Raw genomic sequence first — 12,813 nt, forward strand, 5'->3', positions numbered from 1 at the left:
GGAGAAAAGGGGAGAAAGGGGGGGAAAGGGGGAGGGGGAGAAAGGGGGAGGGGGAGAAAGGGGGAGGGGAGAAAGGGGGAGGGGAGAAAGGGGGAGGGGAGAAAGGGGGAGAGGGAGAAAGGGGAGGGGGAGAAAGGGGAGGGGGAGAAAGGGGAGGGGGAGAAAGGGGGAGGGATGAAAGGGGGAGGGGATGAAAGGGGGAGGGGATGAAAGGGGGAGGGGGAGAAAGGGGGAGGGGGAGAAAGGGGGAGGGGGAGAAAGGGGGAGGGGGAGAAAGGGGGAGGGGGAGAAAGGGGGAGGGGGAGAAAGGGGAGGGGGAGAAAGGGGAGGGGAGAAAGGGGAGGGGAGAAAGGGAGGGGGAGAAAGGGGAGGGGGAGAAAGGGGAGGGGGAGAAAGGGGAGGGGGAGAAAGGGGAGGGGGAGAAGGGGAGGGGAGAAGGGAGGGGGAGAAGGGGAGGGGAGAAGGGGAGGGGGAGAAGGGGGATAGGGAGAGAGGAGGGAGAGAGGGGGGTGAGAGAAAGGGGGGGAGAAAGGGGGGGAGAAAGGGGGGGAGAAAGGGGGGGGAGAAAGGGGGGGAGAGGGGGGGGAAGGGGGATGGGAAGAAAGGGGGAGGGGGAGAAAGGGGGAGGGGATAAAGGGGAGGGGATAAAGGGGAGGGGGAGAAAGGGGGAGGGGGAGAAAGGGGAGGGGGAGAAAGGGGAGGGGGAGAAAGAGGGGGAGGGGAGAAAGGGGGAGGGGGAGAAAGGGGGAGGGGATAAAGGGGAGGGGAGAAGAGGGAGGGAGAAAGGGGGAGGGGAGAAAGGGGGAGGGGGAGAAAGGGGGAGGGGAGAAAGGGGGAGGGGAGAAAGGGGAGGGGGGAGAAAGGGGGAGGGGAGAAAGGGGGAGGGGGAGAAAGGGGGAGGGGGAGAAAGGGGGAGGGGAGAAAGGGGGAGGGGGAGAAAGGGGGAGGGGGAGAAAGGGGGAGGGGAGAATGGGGGAGGGGAGAAAGGGGGAGGGGAGAAAGGGGGAGGGAGAAAGGGGAGGGGATAAAGGGGAGGGGAGAAAGGGGAGGGAGAAGGGGGAGGGGAGAAGGGGGAGGGGAGAAGGGGGAGGGGAGAAGGGGGAGGGGAGAAAGGGGGAGGGGAGAAAGGGGGAGGGGAGAAAGGGGGAGGGGAGAAAGGTGGAGGGGAGAAAGGGGGAGGGGAGAAAGGGGAGGGGAGAAAGGGGAGGGGAGAAAGGGGAGGGGAGAAAGGGGGAGGGGAGAAAGGGGGAGGGGAGAAAGGGCGAGTGGAGAAAGGGGGAGGGGAGAAAGGGGGAGGGGAGAAAGGGGGAGGGGAGAAAGGGGGAGGGGAGAAAGGGGGAGGGGAGAAAGGGGGAGGGGAGAAAGGGGGAGGGGGAGAAAGGGGGAGGGGGAGAAAGGGGGAGGGGGAGAAAGGGGAGGGGGAGAAAGGGGAGGGGGAGAAAGGGGGAGGGGAGAAAGGGGAGGGGAGAAAGGGGAGGGGAGAAAGGGGGAGGGGAGAAAGGGGGAGGGGAGAAAGGGGGAGGGGAGAAAGGGGGAGGGGAGAAAGGGGGAGAAGGAGAAAGGGGGAGAAGGAGAAAGGGGAGAAGGAGAAAGGGGGAGAAAGGGAAGGAGAAGGGGAGAAAGGGGAAGGGGGAGAAAGGGGGAGGGGGAGAAAGGGGGAGAAGGGGAAAGGGGAAAGGGGGAGGGGGAAAGGGGGAGGGGGAAAGGGGGAGGGGGAAAGGGGGAGGGGGAAAGGGGGAGGGGGGAAGGGGGAGGGGGAAAGGGGGAGAGGAGAAAGGGTGAGGAAGGGGGAGGGTGAGAAAGGGGGAGGGTGAGAAAGGGGGAGGGGGAGAAAGGGGGAGGGGGAGAAAGGGGGAGGGGAGAAAGGGGGAGGGGGAGAAAGGGGGAGGGGGAGAAAGGGGGAGGGGGAGAAAGGGGGAGGGGGAGAAAGGGGGAGGGGGAGAAAGGGGGAGGGGGAGAAAGGGGGAGGGGAGAAAGTGGGAGGGGAGAAAGGGGGAGGGGGAGAAAGGGGGAGGGGGAGAAGGGGGAGGGGAGAAGGAGGGAGGGGGAGAAAGAGGGAAAGGGAGAAAGAGGGAGAGGGGAGAAAGAGGGGGGGGGAGAAAGAGGGAGGGGGAGAAAGAGGGAGGGGGAGAAAGAGGGAGGGGGAGAGAAGAGGAGGGGGAGAAAGAGGGAGGGGGAGAAAGAGGGAGGGGGAGAAAGAGGGAGGGGGAGAAAGAGGGAGGGAGAAAGAGGGAGGGGGAGAAAGAGGGAGGGGAGAAAGAGGGAGGGGGAGAAAGAGGGAGGGGGAGAAAGAGGGAGGGGAGAAAAGGGAGGGGGAGAAAGAGGGAGGGGGAGAAAGAGGGAGGGGGAGAAAGAGGGAGGGGGAGAAAGAGGGAGGGGAGAAAGAGGGAGGGGGAGAAAGAGGGAGGGGGAGAAAGAGGGGGAGAAAGAGGGAGGGGAGAAAGAGGGAGGGGAGAAAGAGGGAGGGGAGAAAGAGGGAGGGGAGAAAGAGGGAGGGGAGAAAGAGGGAGGGGAGAAAGAGGGAGGGGAGAAAGAGGGAGGGGGAGAAAGAGGGAGGGGAGAAAGAGGGAGGGGGAGAAAGAGGGAGGGGGAGAAAGAGGGAGGGGGAGAAAGAGGGAGGGGGAGAAAGAGGGAGGGGGAGAAAGAGGGAGGGGGAGAAAGAGGGAGGGGGAGAAAGAGGGAGGGGGAGAAAGAGGGAGGGGGAGAAAGAGGGAGGGGGAGAAGAGGAGGGGGAGAAAGAGGGAGGGGGAGAAAGAGGGAGGGGGAGAAAGAGGGAGGGGGAGAAAGAGGAGGGGGAGGGGAGGGGGAGAAAGAGGAGGGGAGAAAGAGGGAGGGGAGAAAGAGGGAGGGGGAGAAAGAGGGAGGGGGAGAAGAGGGAGTGGGAGAAAGAGGGAGGGGAGAAAGAGGGAGGGGAGAAAGAGGGAGGGGAGAAAGAGGGAGGGGAGAAAGAGGGAGGGAGAAAGAGGAGGGAGAAAGAGGGAGGGAGAAAGAGGGAGGGGAGAAGAGGGAGGGGGAGAAAGAGGGAGGGGGAGAAAGAGGGAGGGGGAGAAAGAGGGAGGGGGAGAAAGAGGGAGGGGGAGAAAGAGGGAGGGGAGAAGAGGGAGGGGGAGAAGAGGGAGGGGAGAAAGAGGGAGGGGAGAAAGAGGGAGGGGGAGAAAGAGGGAGGGGAGAAAGAGGGAGGGAGAAAGAGGGAGGAGGAGAAAGAGGGAGAAAGAGGGAGGGGGAGAAGAGGGAGGGGGAGAAAGAGGGAGGGGGAGAAAGAGGGAGGGGGAAAAAAGAGGGAGGGGGAGAAAGAGGGAGGGGAGAAAGAGGGAGGGGGAGAAAGAGGGAGGGGGAGAAAGAGGGAGGGGGAGAAAGAGGGAGGGGAGAAAGAGGGAGGGGGAGAAAGAGGGAGGGGGAGAAAGAGGGAGGGGGAGAAAGAGGGAGGGGGAGAAAGGGGAGGGGAGAAAGGGGGAGGGGAGAAAGGGGGAGGGAGAGAAAGGGGAGGGGAGAAAGGGGGAGGGAGAAAGGGGAGGGGAGAAAGGGGGAGGGGAGAAAGGGGGAGGGGAGAAAGGGGGAGGGGGAGAAAGGGGGAGGGGGAGAAAGGGGGAGGGGAGAAAGGGGGAGGGGAGAAAGGGGGAGGGGAGAAAGGGGGAGGGGAGAAAGGGGGAGGGGGAGAAAGGGGAGGGGAGAAAGGGGGAGGGGAGAAAGGGGGAGGGGAGAAAGGGGGAGGGGAGAAAGAGGGAGGGAGGAGAAAGAGGGAGGGGAGAAAGAGGGAGGGGGAGAAAGAGGGAGGGGGAGAAAGAGGGAGGGGAGAAAGAGGGAGGGGGAGAAAGAGGGAGGGGGAGAAAGAGGGAGGGGGAGAAAGAGGGAGGGGGAGAAAGGGGGAGGGGAGAAAGGGGAGGGAGAAAGGGGGAGGGGGAGAAGGGGGAGGGGGAGAAAGGGGGAGGGGGAGAAAGGGGAGGGAGAAGAAAGGGGGAGGGGGAGAAAGGGGGAGGGGAGAAAGGGGGAGGGGGAGAAAGGGGGAGGGAGAAAGGGGGAGGGGAGAAAGGGGGAGGCGGAGAAAGAGGGAGGGGGAGAAAGAGGGAGGGGAGAAAGAGGGAGGGGGAGAAAGAGGGAGGGGGAGAAAGAGGGAGGGGGAGAAAGAGGGAGGGGAGAAAGAGGGAGGGGGAGAAAGAGGGAGGGGGAGAAAGAGGGAGGGGGAGAAAGAGGAGGGGAGAAAGAGGGAGGGGGAGAAAGAGGGAGAGGGGGAGAAAGAGGGAGGGGGAGAAAGAGGGAGGGGGAGAAAGAGGGAGGGGAGAAAGAGGGAGGGGAGAAAGAGGGAGGGGGAGAAAGGGGGAGGGGAGAAAGGGGGGAGGGGGAGAAAAAGGGGGAGGGGAGAAAGGGGGAGAAAGTGGGAGGGGAGAAAGGGGGAGGGGAGAAAGGGGAGGGGAGAAAGGGGGAGGGAGAAAGGGGGAGGGAGAAAGGGGGAGGGGAGAAAGGGGGAGGGGAGAAAGGGGGAGGGGAGAAAGGGGGAGGGGAGAAAGGGGGAGGGAGAAAGGGGGAGGGGAGAAAGGGGGAGGGGGAGAATGGGGGAGGGGAGAAAGGGGGAGGGGGAGAAAGGGGGAGGGGAGAAAGGGGGAGGGGGAGAAAGGGGGAGGGGGAGAAAGGGGGAGGGGAGAGAAAGGGGGAGGGGGAGAAAGAGGGAGGGGGAGAAAGAGGGAGGGGCAGAAAGAGGGAGGGGGAGAAAGAGGGAGGGGGAGAAAGAGGGAGGGGAGAAAGAGGGAGGGGGAGAAAGAGGGAGGGGGAGAAAGAGGGAGGGGGAGAAAGAGGGAGGGGGAGAGGGAGGGGGAGAAAGAGGGAGGGGGAGAAAGAGGGAGGGGGAGAAAGAGGAGGGGGAGAAAGAGGGAGGGGGAGAAAGAGGGAGGGGGAGAAAGAGGGAGGGGGGGGAAAGAGGGAGGGGGAGAAAGAGGGAGGGGGAGAAAGAGGGAGGGGGAGAAAGAGGGAGGGGGAGAAAGAGGGAGGGGGAGAAAGAGGGAGGGGGAGAAAGAGGGAGGGGGAGAAAGAGGGAGGGGGAGAAAGAGGGAGGGGGAGAAAGAGGGAGGGGGAGAAAGAGGGAGGGGGAGAAAGAGGGAGGGGGAGAAAGAGGGAGGGGGAGAAAGAGGGAGGGGGAGAAAGAGGGAGGGGGAGAAAGAGGGAGGGGGAGAAAGAGGGAGGGTGAGAAAGAGGGAGGGGGAGAAAGTGGGAGGGGGAGAAAGAGGGAGGGGGAGAAAGAGGGAGGGGGAGAAAGAGGGAGGGGGAGAAAGAGGGAGGGGGAGAAAGAGGGAGGGGGAGAAAGAGGGAGGGGGAGAAAGAGGGAGGGGGAGAAAGAGGGAGGGGGAGAAAGAGGGAGGGGGAGAAAGAGGGAGGGGGAGAAAGAGGGAGGGGGAGAAAGAAGGAGGGGGAGAAAGAGGGAGGGGGAGAAAGAGGGAGGGGGAGAAAGAGGGTTCCCAAGGCTCCGGGACAAGTTAAAGAGTCGGGATAAGTTGAGGGAAACTCGCCGCATAAAGCAAAAACACCCTACAAAATCATCGTAGTTTGTACTAATTAACTATATATACACTAAATTAACAGTTTTGAAAACAGTATTTTCTTACCTATATGCAGAAAAACTGAAAAAAACTAATAAAACAAAAGTGGAGCAGATGAGCTGGTGACAACTCTTTGCCCCCACGACCTAAGACCTGAGCATGCTCAGTCGGAATACCAAACTCGCTTATTGAGGTATTGAAATTTTCACGCTGTTTATACAAGGAAAAATAAAATTCCCAAATATTTGTGGTAGATGCAAAAGAGGAGAGAAGATATTTTTTTATTTTAAGGGGGCACAGCGATAGACTTGCTGCCTGGCAACGCTTGCAACACCCGAGACGGGTTCAATCCCGACTGCAGGTGATGTTCATACGGAGTTTTGTACGTTCTCCCCGTGACCGCGTGGGTTTACTCTGAGATCTTCGGTTTCCTCCCACACTCCAAAGACGTACAGGTATGTATGTTAATTGGCTTGGTATAGTATAAAAATTGTCCCAAGTGTGTGTAGGGTGGCGTTATTGCGCAGGGATCGCTGGTCAGTGTGGACTCGGTTGGCCGAAGGGCCTGTTTCCACACTATTTCTAAACCAAACTCAAAATTGCTACTTGGAATGTAATGCCTGAAAAAAGTACCAAAAGTTATTTATTCTACTTTCATCAGGAAATTAGAACCAATTTCAATATATGTATATAGGGAAAAGAACACAACACAAGGCAATTTTTATAGTTCTTTCAAGGTCCTAGCATAGGAATGATGAGCCAAACTGTTTTATTGCTGCAAAAGTCAATGTATCAATTAAAATTATTGTGGCACACGAGTCACATTTAAATAAAAATCACATTTTTAAGTCATTGTTGATTAATCTATTAGAGATATATGTATGTGCGTATGTATATGTTTGTGTGTGTGTGTATATATATATATGAGATAAAGTTTGTGAATTCATTGATGAGAAGCAGAGAAGTGTATACTTCCTCCTACTCTTTTTCGAACATGTAAGATATAGTTTGTGTTATGAGAATTTATTCATTGAGTTGTATATAGGTTTATTGTTCATTACATTGTTATTTTGTTTTGTTTTTATCTGTTTTTGTTTTACATGTTCAAAATAAAATATAAACAAACAAAGAAGATAATAACTGGGAACTCCAAACTTACAATGTTATTTAAGACTCAAATGTTTAAACAATTAAGCATGAACAGTAACTGAGAATTATGATGTTTCAAATAATTTATATTAGGATCATACTTTAGGCTTAAATATGGTCATGTACATGCCTCCATTTGATGGAGCACCTTTTAAAATAGTTACATTTCCTTTTCCACAAGAAATCAGCTGTAACAAATTTGTTTTAACAGTTCAAAATTTCAAAGCATTTGAGCTACTCCAGAGTTATTATTTATAGATACATCAACAAGACATGATATATTTCCTGGCAGTTTGTTTTTGCAATAGGAAGTTCTACTTGCATATTCCACTAACATTAATTCTACAACAGTAGTTCACAATTCCATGACTTGCAGCCACACATTCCATAACAACAGTGAACAGTTAAAATCTAACAGAAAAAGTGGGATAATTAAAACGGGTTATAAAAGTCTCACAATTGATTTTAATTAATTTAAAAACTTTAAAGTCTTAAATCACAAGAATATCACAATCATCAATCCCTATTCTGTAAGATCAGGTTAATACAAACAGTAAAATGTTATCCAATACATAAAACAAAGCATTTCTAATCAAGCTCATCTTCTGCAGGAGGTATGTCAAATTAGTTTAAGAATATTGAACACTAGCACTTATACCATCCGCAAAGCATTGTTATTAATCTATTAACAAACTAACATACCATTACCGTGTCAATGTTTACCTCTTCATTCACCACAATAAATAGGCCTAGAACTATGACCATTTCATCATACATTCCCATTTTTAAAAATAATAATACTAGATTTTTTATGCCATGTTAAACAATGCACAACCCTCCACAGGGAGCATAGTCATTTTGAAATAAACAGGAAATTGTTTTGTTATTTCCAAACTCCCTAATCACTTACTCTATTTTTATGATCACACGCCACGAAGGACCAACTGCTAACATTACCACTAAACCAACTGAACACGAAAGAAACAATGGACCCAAGCCAAAACTAATATGTAAACAGATCTGTTTCCTATTTTGATTATATTACAAATCTGCAACTGCAATTGACGCGATTCAAAACAAGTTTTAAAAAACCTAATCGAAGTCATTGTTTAAGTAATGGGTCAAAACATTCCAAATCAAAAAAAGAATCCGAGTTGCATTATGCCCGTTACGTCAACGTTGAAATCACGCCGCGTAACGTTTGCATACTCAAAAAACTGTTCAGTACTCGGGTGCTCATTTCTGCAATCCACCCTCCATTAATTCATCTTTAAAATCCATTTCCATTCTTATTCGCGATACCATTTGATAACCTAAATAATGCCAAGCTTACCTCTTTTTTGCACCCATCCTTCCTTCACAATAGTTATATCGCTCATCTCCGCGGTTCCCCCCAGACCCCAGCTAGCCGAGCAAGTCGTCTTTTGGACTGGTTCTGCCTTCACACTGTATTTCCTTAAGCCGAATTCCAACTCGATAGCCACCACTGTCAGGGAAAATAATACCACAATTTGAACGCGAAAAATGACGCACCAAACGATCATATCGCAATTTCAGTCTTGTGATGCTTCAATGACATACTTATCCAGAGAAAAAAAAAAGCTGAAAATACTATTTTAGTAAATGGGCCTTCATGCAATTTAGAATTACATTACTGGACTTCGTTAAATTTGATTCACTTTAATCTAATATCGAAGAGTTACTTTACGAAAATAAATACTGTATTTGAAATATAATCACAATATTCCCGTACATCATTAAAAATATTTAAATAGCCGATTTGCAACAAGATATCGGCAGGATTCTTCGGTACATAGTTACATTTGAAGTAAAAAATGACTTTAATGATTAAATTAGATGCACTTTGAAGACTTATTCATCGCCCAATAATTAAGCTTCAGCCTATGTTGTGTCACGACAGGTTCAGCGTATTGAAATAATATAAACGAGCCAACCTGCTTGTCCTTCATTTAAGCTGTTAGCATATATTTTTAATTAGCAGACATAACATCCCTACAGCAGACGCTGGGTAGACCCTACATCCTCCACCCGAGAACATTTACTTTTATTTCAAATAAGAATGTCATTTTTGAGATAATACAAAATTAAACTGAAGCATCCAGACAAAAATACTCATAGCAATCTTAAGTGTCTTCTCGCCACCAACCTCACCATCCCCAAACTGATAAAAATAAATTCATACAAAATCAATATGTCGCTGAATTAGACTGGTGTGCTGGGGCATCTCATTAAAAAAATCCTGTCGGGTGAAACTGAAGGAAAGTGCAAAGGACTGTCTGGTAGATTTATTTATTCTTCATTGAATTCGCAAATTCTGTTTTTTTCTATGGTTGCAGGATCTTATTCAAAATCGGCTTTTGAACATCACCACGACCATCTCGTCTTTTCATTCATTAAATTGCATTTGCCTTAAAAAAAAGTATTCCAGACTGCAACGCAATATCAACAAATTAAGAGTTATTGCTGGCCCCCACCAGAGCAATTGTGCTCCAAAGTTATTGGGGTCAGTTAGTTGTAGTTATGGTGATGGAGAGGACCGATCTACACTAGGCCACAGACATAAACCCCTCCTCCTGTTCCACCATCCGCACCCCCTCCTTGTCGACCCCCTCCCCAATACAAAGTCTCCCACTCTATATATGATCACCAAAAAATGTGCTCTGCGGAAGAAAGAAAAAGGGTGGGGTGGAGGTTGTAGTGAGGTAACGGGCCAGGCCACGGTGGGCCGCCGGCGGCTACCCGCCGTCCATCTCCCACCCATGCCATCCAGACATCTCCATCCTAGTCGCCTACCTTCAGGCTCAGCAGACGTTTACCGCCGGCCGGCCGGCTGGCTGGCTGGTTCGCTCGCCTACCCACCTACCCACCCACCGGCCGACTAATCCGCTGCGTGGCTATCCTTTGGGCGGCTCGGCTGCTGTCACTGAGGATGACTGGGGTGTTTAAAAAAAAATAAAAATTATTGCTGTATTTTCTAATTGTTTCACATTGAAACTCCAGCTGCTTCTTGTTCTTGTTGACTTTGAGGGGAAAACTCCTGACGTCACGGGCGACGCGTCTCGCGGCTCCTCCGTTACTGGAGAGTTCTTTCCCTCCCCCCCTCGCGCTGCCTCTCCGGGAAGAAATCTCGCGAGATCCACTGCGCTGTTCCCACCTCCACTGGCGCTCCCCCTTCCCCCACTTACTAGTACAGTACAGTAGTTGAATGGGGGGCATTAGTGACACCAGTGCTTGAAAACCTGCCTAAGAATACTGATTATTCCTCTGTAAGAGAAAATAAATAATTGCATGAACAAATTGCAACTAGGTTACCCCTGTTCTGTCATTTATGTTATTATTTTCATTAATTCATGCATGTTGGGTATCAAGTGCATGACCAAGATGTATCACTTAGCCTAAATGGCTCACTGGAGACGGTTTGGTCAATTTATTACCCACCTTTTTGCTGGGTTGTCAATTATTCAGCTTTGATCCAACTTTGTGAAGGAAAGATAATAATGTAAGATTTCAAACAAACTCAGACATCGTATTTCCTAGCTCCTGATACTCATACTTCCAGGCCCAGATTGATCAGACTTTTGTCCATTCTCAGGCTGCCAGGCACTGTACAGTGAATTCTCTTGGGCAAAATCCCTCTGTTCACACAGCGGCCCAGAGGAACATTGAAGCAAGTCTTGATCAAAGGAACCAGGTATGCTTTGCCTTTAAGAGACCGAGAGTAGCTTGATGGAACTGGATTGAATTTCTACTTTTTATGGACAAGACATTTCTGGGCAATATTTCACTGTATATAGATACCAGTATTGTAGCTGAAGTGGTAAAGAGATTAGGGTGCATATCTTGTTCTCGAGCACAAGATTTCATCTTCGTGCCAGGATGCTGTCAAAGCTTCACAGCCTTTTCAGTGTCTGGTGCACCAGTTGTTGACCTTGCATGAAACAAATCAAATTGCTGCTGGTGGGGAGAAGCGATCATGAGGTCAAGATTAATCTTCTGCTCACTACTTTTTTTCATCGATGGTTGCAAATACTTTTAAGCTTTGATTTTTGATCTTAAGTGCTTTGTCAATATTGATAGATCCTCCCTCTCCTATTAATTATTTAATTGTGCACTGCAATTCATGATCAGATTTGGTAGTATAATATACATTGGCCGTGGAGAAATTAAGCTCAATATATAAAATGCTATTTGCACCGTTTATGATACAAGTAGTCCTGTGTTATAGCTTCACTAATTTCTTCATTTTTAAGTACACGTTCTGCCTGCGAATTAGCATGCTTCAATGAACCAGGCTAATGAACCTGGCTAATTTGTGATGAAATTGTAATAGAAGTATGCTGTGCCATTATGAAAGTATATAATCTTATTGCTACTGATGACCTGCTGTGCCTCATGAAAGTCCATATAGGAGCTGCAACATCTATTCTGAATGTATATGATTTAGCTTTGTGATAGTCCCATGGAACAAGATAAAGAATGTCTTCAGTATAAAAAGGTCTTAATTTCGATAAAGATTACAGTATGTGACAGTAATCTGCAACATATAGATTGGTGATGACAAGGTAAAAAAAAATTCTTTATACTTGTTCTTCTACCACATTGCTGGTCCAGTCTGGCAGGTATATCCTTCAGGGCAAACAGCTGTCCATCAATAACAATGTCAAGGCATCAGCCAAGGCAGTCAAGGTCATGATGATTAAAGTTGACCCAGAATACATTTCTTGTTACTATAAAATGCTTCTTCCAAAAGCTATCTGACATTAAGTATGACTAATTCATCTCAAGGAAGAAATTACGTTTCAATGAACAGGAGGTGTCTTTGCCCGTGTTTCACTTTCTGCCATGATTTTTCATGCAACCTGAATTCATTGTTCAAATTTTCCAAGAACATTATGCAGCTACGTCTGATTGGTTGAACTGCAAGGAATGGTGATGGAGGAGGTTGGGAATTGGCTGAAGGAGGTGATTCGGTGAGTATAATGGTTATTGCTTGATTGGTTTTTTGGGGACAGATCTTCCATTTTCAGCATGTCTGGGCTGTTCAAGGATTTATCAGTGGACCTGAATGGATATGCCACAGTTATCACTAATTTCATAAAGACAAGTGTGTATCTATAAAAAACATACTGTCTTTCTCAACCAGAAGCTCTGGATGAACCAGGAGGATCATGAAGGCTAGATCTGTAGCAACTAGGAATAGTGATCCAGAGTCATGCAAAAAGTCCAGGTACGACATGTGTCATTGCAAGTACAAGGAGACAATTCCAGACAATTCCAAGGGGAAACCATGTAGCATAAATGGTAGTGCCGCATAATTTGCAGATGAGCTCAATTCCTTTTATGCATGCTTCGAAAGGGAGAACTACAACGCACCTACAGGAGTCTCCACAGTTCCCGACGACGTGAGATCTCAGTCCTTGAGGCTGGCATCAGAGCATCCGTCATGAGGATGAACCCATGTAAAGTGTCCAGCTCAGTCAGTGTATCTGGCTAAGTACTGATGAACCCTCGCAGACCAGCTGTCTGAAGTATTGAAGGACATCTTTAACATCTCTCATTAGCAATGTGATGTTCCCATTTACCTCTTAGGGCTTCTATCGTATCGGAGTCCAAGAAGAGTATGGTGACCTGCCTCAATGACATACCCACTGTCATGAAATGCTTTGAGAGGTTGTTTATGGTGTGAATCAACTCTGGCCTCAAAAATGACCTGGATCTGTGTCAATTTGCTTATTTCCACAACAGGTCAATAGCAAGTGCTATCTCACTGGCTCTCCAATTTGTTTTGGACTATCTGGATACCACAAAAGCCTACATCAAGCAGCTGTTTGTCAATTGCAGCTCGGCATTCAACACAACCATCCCCTCCAAACAATTTCACCAAGCTTCAAGACCTGGGCCTCTCTACTTCCTCTTGCAACTGGATCCTTTACTTCTTTTATTGGCAGACCTCAATTAGTGTGGATATATAATTGTTATCGGCGTACAAGAGAGCATTTATAAAGCCCACATTATTGTGAATCAAAGAGTCACATTTAAACAAACCAGAGTATGGATGTTGGATCTTCTTCCCTAAAGACCATTTGTGAACTGGATGGATTTTTAACAGCTACAA

General features: G+C 49.6%; 1 protein-coding gene and 1 long non-coding RNA gene across 4 annotated transcripts in view; one reads left to right on the forward strand and one right to left on the reverse strand.

The window, feature by feature from the left end:
* The window catches only part of akt3a (v-akt murine thymoma viral oncogene homolog 3a), a 321,945-nt gene extending 312,190 nt beyond the window's left edge, over window positions 1-9,755 (reverse strand). For 2 of the 3 annotated variants that reach the window (XM_078405356.1, XM_078405355.1), the window contains exons 1-2: window positions 9,492-9,755; window positions 8,011-8,163 (exon numbers count right to left, since the gene is read on the reverse strand). In XM_078405356.1, coding sequence (XP_078261482.1) covers window positions 8,011-8,056 — 46 coding nt within the window. In that variant the 5' untranslated portion in view covers window positions 8,057-8,163; window positions 9,492-9,755. The remainder of the gene's footprint in view (window positions 1-8,010; window positions 8,164-9,491) is intronic. The other variant, XM_078405357.1, reaches the window with a different exon arrangement.
* A 149-nt stretch (window positions 9,756-9,904) lies between these two features.
* Window positions 9,905-11,661, forward strand: LOC144596979 (uncharacterized). Its single transcript, XR_013547678.1, has 3 exons — window positions 9,905-10,197; window positions 10,291-10,389; window positions 11,585-11,661. It is a non-coding gene; the product is annotated as an uncharacterized LOC144596979 (long non-coding RNA).
* Window positions 11,662-12,813: the final 1,152 nt, after the last annotated feature.

Source organism: Rhinoraja longicauda, chromosome 9 (assembly GCF_053455715.1).
Source record: "Rhinoraja longicauda isolate Sanriku21f chromosome 9, sRhiLon1.1, whole genome shotgun sequence".
Taxonomy (NCBI): domain Eukaryota; kingdom Metazoa; phylum Chordata; class Chondrichthyes; order Rajiformes; family Arhynchobatidae; genus Rhinoraja; species Rhinoraja longicauda.